Below are 8221 nucleotides of genomic sequence, written 5' to 3'. Positions count from 1 at the left end.
TTTGCTTTCTTTCTGATTTTTATTTTTTCCCTTAGATGGAGTATGATTAGTTTGCCTGTTTTTCAAGCTCCTTGAATTAAGATGTTAGGTGAACGTTGATAATGCTGTTGCTGAGTAGTGTATGTATCTGTAATATTGCCCAGTTTCTGCCTCCTCCCCAGTCTGTAGTTACACTTAAAATGCTGTATTCCTGTTCTGCACAAGCAGGCAATGAGCTCTTGCTTTCTAGTAGACTGTGGCTATCTTTTGTTCTAGTGGTTTTGTTCTTTGCCACCCTACATTGTCACAAGTGCCATTTTACGTGTTGCTTCTGGAAAATGTTTTTATTTCCTTATGTCAGGTATACAGTGATGTGCTTTTATTTATCATCTAGAAAACGACAGTTTTCCCCAATGTCCTTTTGAATTTTAACCCTTGCATAGGAATTGGAAGCAGAATAATGATGTTTATAAACTGTATGAGTTGGCTGTGTTTTATACTTGAGCTCCTGTTGACTTGTATTTTATTCATGGGGATAATTGTGTATTACTGAATGTGATCACATTCTTCTATTCAATTGTATACATGGGGATAGGGGGGAATACTTGAGGCATCCGTCAGTGGAGCCAAGATCATTTAATTTAGGTTACTGTTAAACTGTATGTGGTATCTGGTATAAAATAAAACGCTGCATAATCTTCACTGTACTAACACTCCTCCTACGGAGCTGCAACGTGTCCTGTATTTGTCTTTGAGTTCAGTGCGCTCTGGGGTGGGTGACGACGCTAAGGAAGGGGAGGTTTCACGCTCCGGGTGCGCTTCCCGCCGTTCTCAGTGTGGGAACGGCGTTTTGGACACAAACTTTGCCGTAGACTTGATGTGTCTCGTGCTCGCTGCGGTCCCTTGCCTGCGGGCGCTGCTTCCCGATCCCGCGCGGCGGTAACGGCGCGGCTGTGCCCCGCCCCTCACCGCGTAGCGTCCTGCCCGCACGGGGAGGGGGAAGGAGGAGGTGGGCAAGGCCCGCAGTGCGCATGCGCGCTGCCCGGCGGGGTGGCCGGGCGTGCGGTGCCGGGTGTCGCGCACCTCCCGGAGCCGGCGGCTCCATGGCCAAGCGGCGCACGGAGCCGTTAGTGTGTCACGTGCCCGTCAAACGGCTCCTGCGCGAGTCGCCGCTGTCCCGCGCTCCGGTGCCCGAGCGGCGCCCCAGGGCCGAAGGGGCCGGCGCCGGCCCTGGCCCTGCCGCCCCGAAGCGGAAGCTGGAGGAGGCTGAGGCGCCGCCGGGCAAGCGGCCCGGGCTGCGCGGTTGCAGCCCTCGCGGCGAGCAGGGGGACGTGGGGGGCAGGCGGCGGCGGCGCGGCACGGCCGTGGCGCCCCAGGACCTGCGGACGGAGGAGGGATGCGCATGTGGCCAGAGCAAAGAGCGCGCCGCCATCGCTGAGGTAACGGAGTGGGGCTGATAAGGCGGGAGGCCTCTCGTAGAGCGTGCCGCGGGGCTGCCGCTGTGGGCGGGCCCCGGCTGCTCGCCTCCGGGGAGAGAAAACACTGGCTGGGCGATGTTGGTGGCAGCCGAGGCGTTACCGTGGGGCTTCGGCAGCAGCCCGTTGCGCCGGCGTGGGGGGGCTAACGAGAAAGGCCGCAGGACTTGAGGGAGGAATGCCCTTCACCCACGCCCCGTAGTCCGCCCTGAGCCCCCTGGTGTTAACTGTTAATCGGCCTCTTAAAAGTTTTAGTTTTCATTTCCACTTAAGCAGAAGAAATAGCATTTCTACCTCCTCCCTGCCCTTTCTTCCTCCCGAAAAAATGATGGGAAACAGCTTGTAAGGAGTTAACGTTAATTAGGTTTCCCTTCAGCCACATCCCCATCTAAAAGTATGTTGGGGAGCTTGAAGAGTTCATTTTGATAGTGCCTGTGCTGTTTTAAGTTTGCGGCACAGGTTTGCTACACTATCTAACAACTTTTTAACTTACTGTTTGGGATAACTGTTCAGTAGCAATACCAGAGCTATCTTTTACCTGAAAGGTCTGGTGAAGGCAGTGGTCAGAGGACGGGGATTAGGTATTTAGTGATCAGGATGTACTGGAATGCACAGTGAGTTTCTGAAGTTTCTGATTTACTTTTTAACAACATACATTCTTCTGTCTGGTCTTGGCCACAGTTTACACATTAGGCCAGAAAACAAAATACTGTACTAAGAAAATCCTAGTTTTGCAAGAAATAAACTACTAGGTCAGCTTTTACAATTATCTAGAATTTTGATGTATATAAACTCACCTTTCCTCCTGCCTGGACCTTTTAAGTAAGACCAAAGTATTTGATCCAGGAATACAGAAGCAGCAGAAAGTCTATAGTCAGGTCATATGGGCTTTGAACTCCAGTTTTAGATTCTGGTTTTGAGAAGTCAGGGAATTTGACTGGGTAACACCCAGCTATGATCTGTAAAAAAAAAAAAAATGGTGGCTTTTCTTTATAGAATCATAGAATAGTCAGGGCTGGAAAGGACCTTAAGATCATCTAGTTCCAACCCCTCTTTCATGGGCAGGGACACCTCACACTAAACCATCTCACCCAAGGCTTCGTCCAACCTGGCCATGAATGCTGACAGGGATGGAGCATTCACAACTTCCCTGGGCAACCCATTCCACCCTCACAGTAAAGAATTTCCTCCTTATATCCAGTCTAAACTTCCCCTGTTTAAGTTTGAACCCGTTACCCCTTGTCCTGTCACTACAGTCCCTAATGAAGAGTCCCTCCCCAGCATCCTTATAGGCCCCCTTCAGATACTGGAAGGCTGCTATGAGGTCTCCATGCAGCCTTCTCTTCGCCAGGCTGAACAGCCCCAACTTCCTCAGCCTGTCTTCATACAGGAGGTGCTCCAGTCCAGTCCCCTGATCATCCTTGTGGCCCTCCTCTGGACTTGTTCCAACAGTTCCATGTCCTTTTTATGTTGAGGACCCCAGAACTGCACACAGTGATCCAAGTGAGGTCTCCTGAGAGCAGAGTAGAGGGGCAGAATCACCTCCTTCGACCTGCTGGGCACGCTCCTTTTGATGCAGCCCAGGATACGGTTGGCTTTCTGGGCTGCAAGCGCACACTGAAGCTGGCTCATGTTCATTTTCTCATCGACCAACACCTCCAAGTCCTTCTCCGCAGGGCTGCTCTGAATCTCTTCTCTGCCGAACCTGTAGCTGTGTCTGGGATTGCTTCGACCCAGGTGCAGGACCTTGCACTTGTCATGGTTAAAACTTTATGAGGTTGGCATCAGCCCACCTCACAAGCGTGTCGAGGTCCCTCTGGATGGCATTCCTTCCCTCCAGGGTATCAACCGAACCACACAGCTTGGTGTCATCGGCAGACTTGCTGAGGGCGCACTCAATCCCACTGTCCATGTCAGCAACAAAGATGTTAAACAAGACCGGTCCCAACACCGATCCCTGAGGGACACCACTCGTTACTGGTCTCCTGCCAGACATTGAGCCATTGACCACAACTCTTTGCATGCGGCCATCCAGCCAGTTCTTTATCCACTGAATGGTCCACCCATCAAATTGATGTCTCTCCAATTTAGAGACAAGGATGTCGTGTGGGACAGTGTCGAATGCTTTGCACAAGTCAAGGTAGATGAGTAGATGACATCAACTGCTCTACCCCTGTCCATCAGTTCTGTAGCCTCATCATAGAAGGCCACCACATTGGTCAGGGAGTATTTCCCCTTAGTGAAGCCATGCTGGCTGTCACCAAGCACCTTGTTGTTTTTCATGTGCCTTACGATGCCATCCAGGAGAATCTGCTCCAAGATTTTGCCAGGCACAGAGGTGAGACTGACTGGTCTGTAATTCCCTGGGTCATCCGTTTTCCCCTTCTTGAAAATGGGGGTTATATTTGCCTTTTTTCCAGTCATCGAGAACTTCACGTGACTGTCATGATTTTTCTTAGGCTTTGCCTCATGGTGTTTTCTTGGTTGGCTGGTTGTGTTTGTTTGGGTTTTGGGTTTTTTTTTTTTGTGATGGATGGCAATATTGAAGCACAAAGGAATTGAAGGGCGAATTCTATGGCCTATGAAATTATACATCCTTTTTAGGCTGTACCTTTTAAGCACAAACATATCTTTCATTTTTGAAGAGAGAACAAGCAAAGGAAATTAAACAAAAGTTGTGCAAGCCTCTACAGAACAGTTTTACTTCATCACAGCTATGATGCTGAATTCTTTGCTTTTCCCTAGGGTTACTAGGCATAATTTTGTAAGCTTTAGCTGTGGTAAGAAGGCAATAAGTCCATTGGATTTCCACACAACAAAGAATATTCTCTATAAAATATTTTTGTAGGACTGTGTGTTTTAACAGGTTGGTTCTATAAGTACAGTATTCTGTTCTGTAAGTACAGTTTTGGCCTTAAAAATAAAGCTTGCTTAATGTCACACAAGAGTTTTGCCCATTTTCCTTGTGTCCTACCTTTGCATGTTTTCAATTTTTAACAAAGATATTTCAGATGGTGATTTTTACATCTTTCTGAAAACACAGCTGTAGGTGGGGATGATTCTTGGCTGTTTTGTGGATTATGTAGGTTCACTACAGTAACAAGCATGATCAGCACGCTGTTAATTTCACAGTTTTTGTTAAAGTTACAAGCAATGCCAATTATACTACAGTTGTCCTGAGAATAAATATTGAGTTTTACTTGCAAGCACACCTTTGCAACTAGAGTTGCAAAATTAACTCTAAAAATTAAACAATTTCATCCACAGATACTGAGCTTTTGTATCTCTTGAGTGTGTGTGTTACCTGCTACTGTGAGCAGTAACTTACCAAAATATAAGGGAGTTTGGATTAACCATGGGGAGAATCTGTAAGAGTAGCTGACAGTTTCTAAAACTCCATTGCTAGATACTTTTCCAACGAACTTGTTAGCCACCTGCCTTAGTGTGGGTGACATAGCCTAGGTTGGAATACAGACTGGAAAATCTTCCCTTTCACTTTGTTGTTTGTTAATGCTGTGCAGTACAAAAATTACAGTTTACAAGTATCTTCATGCAAACGTGTACAACTACTTATAGTTTGGCTTTCTTCCAGTTTCCATGTAATCAATCCTTCTGTTCCTGTGGCACTAAATCACTTAATTGGTTTTGGTCTCAATTCCCATTAATGGCAACTTTGGTTGTTTAATTATCCCTGAAGACAATCTTTTCCTAGTGAGCAAATTCACATTAGTAGTACTCTATAGGCACACAGTTCTCTTGCTGCTATGAAGTGTCTACATCTTTCATGCCTCTCTTAATTATTACAAACCTTGAATATCACAGGGGTTTTGTTGTAAAAAAAAAAGGTTACCTAGTACAGGAAATTGTAGTTCACAAGAGGTTTTTACAGTAACCAGTAGAAACATATTCTTTAAATGGAAAGTATGGTGAATTTACATACTTCCTTCTCGGGGAGTGCGGGGAAGCATTATTTTGCAGTATCTAAGAGGGTTTAGGGGCAATACTGCTGGTTTTGAACACTAGATTTTTTTTTATTCTGTTGTAGAGCCAGCAAAGTGTGACATTTTTCAGCAACCATACCAAAGAAGTTACACCATTATTTGTTAAAAAATACTTTTGCAAGCACCTGTTGAGAGGTGCAACATTAAAATATTTAAAAAATGCAGTTGTATGTTAGGAAAAATGCAAAGCAGTATTACACAGAAGTGCATTATTCTAGGTGTGTGGCAGCACTCGGTGTTTTCACGTACCAGAAGAACCTATGCGCTCAAGACCTAAGGAATGACTTAAGAATCCTACTGTGTCCATAGAAACATGCACATAGGGGCCAGTGCTTATAACCACAACATGTGTTTTTAAACATACAGTGTGTTTTCTAACAGAGACAAATAATAAAAAAAAAAAGTGCTATATTAAAGTAGTAGATAAGTACATATCCCTCCACAGTTTTTCTGATACTACTTAATAGTTCTTAAACTTTATCCTCCCTGCCCCTAGAAGAGGTGTTCATTTTTTTTGCACGTGTACTTGAGTACAAAATATAGATACAGAAAAGAAGAAACAGAATGTGGTAGAAACACTACTCAATGCTTTACTTTTGTTGCAGGTAACATCCTCTGAATTGATGTAAAATAGCTGAACACATTCTTCTGAATACGAGCTTCTAAATGGGCATGATATTTGTATACCATTGTGAGAAGAAAAAGTAGTGAATGGTTTTGTATATGGAGTCCAATAATTGCACAAATTTTACGGTATCATGTGCAAATGCTGCAAATTTAAGAAATTAGTGGAGCTACCCAGAAGTTGTACAGTAGTTTATAGCGAGAATATTTGAAAAGACTAAAGTAAATTATGACTTGGTGGAGATTCTGTATAGTATTTTCCTTAGAAATAGCTCGTATTTTTCCTGTGCAAAATTATAAAAACTTTTAATATGAACAGCTAAGTAAGTTTTCCTTGTTTCAGGTTTTTTTTATAAAAGTTTCTTTTTATTATTTTGTACTGGTGTGAAACACATTAACATTTTTTTTCTTTTTTATTTGTCTCTTTTCAAAGCCAGAAGAATTCTGTCAGTATAACTCATTCCTGTATTGGAGAACACCATTGCCTGCTATTGATTTGTCTGATATTCAGAACCCAGATGGTGAGACTCCATCAGAAACTAAAACTCCTCCGAGGACTGATACCATGGAGACTGAAATGGAAACCTGATCAGTTGTTTTGTGGTTGTACATCTACTTGCAGGAAACTTGTTTCCGTTTGGATTCAGGTTTTTTTTTTGCTTGGAAGAAAACTAAGCATGCTTCTGCCTTCTTGAAGAAACAGCATTATGTCAGTCTGCAAAAGGAAGTGTGAGTTGTCTAAGTGGATAGGATAATTACTGTTGGGTTTCCGTTTGGATTCAGGTTTTTTTTTTTGCTTGGAAGAAAACTAAGCATGCTTCTGCCTTCTTGAAGAAACAGCATTATGTCAGTCTGCAAAAGGAAGTGTGAGTTGTCTAAGTGGATAGGATAATTACTGTTGGGTACTTAATAGTAAGCTGTCTGGAGGTATATAGTTTAGGCTATGATGTCTGGCAAGAATACTTGAAAACATGGAGGCAGGCTAAAAGAAGACTACAGAAAATTAGGGTTTTGGGATGCAGTTAAAAGAAATAGGTGTGTCACATGCTGAAACGAAGTGGAAGATCATTTTGCCTGTCCTGAACAAAAAGATACAACTGTGGTACCCAAAAGTGAAATATTTATCATGTGAAATAAAGCACACGAACTGTAGTGATTAGTGTAGATTTAAAATGTTGTTTTTCTGGTTGCTTTTATTACATGTGTGATAGCTAAACCAAAAAATAAGAGCCTACCAAAACTAGATGGAACATTCCCTTTTCTATGCAAACCAAAACCAAGTGTGGAAGAGAGGGGGAAAAAAAAGGGGATCTTTTCTTCTGTAAGCTGCCACTGTTCTGACAGTTTTTCATATTTTCCTTGTGAAAAAGTTTTTTCACCTCCCCGTGTTCAGATTGCCTGAAGCAGAGGGCAGACAGCTTTTAAGTTTTTGGTTCATTCTCAAGTTAATGCTGTTCTTATTCTATATAATGTTAGCTCTGAAGCAGCTGGTAGCATTGAAATGGCAGGTGTGCATGTCAACAAAAGTTAATACAATATAAAATTACAACACAAAACTTTTCAAACTTAACTGACTGTGGTGTAGTTTTTGCAGACTATGGATCTTGCAAAGAATTTTTACAGAAGTTCACTGAATTAGTGGGTTTTTTTTTTGCTGTGAAATAATAAATTTAATGTTTGTCTCCTGTAATTTATTTACAAGTTGAATTACATTTAGAAATACTTGTCTTTAATAATAGACTTAAGTTGTATGAGTCAGACTTTGCAAGTGTGATTTGTCTTTAAGGATAGAAAACACTGTATTTTTTCTGGAGTTACTGAAGAAGGCAACTTGTGAACTTTATTTTTTTTTAAATAATGTATTTTTAATGATGCTAAAGGAAAATAAAGTTTTGCCTGTGTGTATTTGAAAACTTTGGGAATATTACTGTGCAAAGTTCCTGATTTTATATCTTAAGATTGTTGCTTCCCTAACTTTGTCATTTTGTTAGGTCTTTTTGCTTAAACCAGCTTGTCAGCCTTCTTAGTAAACATTTGGAAACTCTTTTTCATTATTTGTGCTATAAGGTATCTCTGTATATTCATTGCTTATTTGTTTAGATTGTTAGGGTCTCTTAGTACTCAACGGAAAAAGGAGGTGAC

The 8221-nt window shown here is 42.6% G+C and overlaps 1 protein-coding gene across 1 annotated transcript; it reads left to right on the top strand.

The window, feature by feature from the left end:
* The first annotated feature begins 998 nt into the window (after positions 1-998).
* CUNH9orf40 (chromosome unknown C9orf40 homolog) lies at positions 999-6841 on the top strand. Its single transcript, XM_062641580.1, has 2 exons — positions 999-1418; positions 6513-6841. The coding sequence occupies exons 1-2, from the start codon at positions 1011-1013 to the stop codon at positions 6666-6668; spliced, it is 564 nt and encodes a 187-aa protein (XP_062497564.1). The 5' UTR covers positions 999-1010; the 3' UTR covers positions 6669-6841.
* The last annotated feature ends 1380 nt before the right edge of the window (positions 6842-8221 follow it).

This window comes from Pezoporus occidentalis, unplaced genomic scaffold (assembly GCF_034315485.1).
Source record: "Pezoporus occidentalis ecotype Australia unplaced genomic scaffold, CSIRO_AGI_Poc_V1 ctg117, whole genome shotgun sequence".
In the NCBI taxonomy this organism is placed as follows: domain Eukaryota; kingdom Metazoa; phylum Chordata; class Aves; order Psittaciformes; family Psittacidae; genus Pezoporus; species Pezoporus occidentalis.
Note: the sequence above shows the minus strand (reverse complement) of the source record. Positions and strands in the feature narration are given on the sequence as shown.

Bases quoted from the DNA above. Each gene is read 5' to 3' on its own strand.
- CUNH9orf40 (XM_062641580.1), top strand. From the start codon at position 1,011: ATGCGCGCTGCCCGGCGGGGTGGCCGGGCGTGCGGTGCCGGGTGTCGC. The intron at 1,419-6,512 runs GTAACGGAGTGG...CTCTTTTCAAAG, and splicing joins AGCGCGCCGCCATCGCTGAG to CCAGAAGAATTCTGTCAGTA.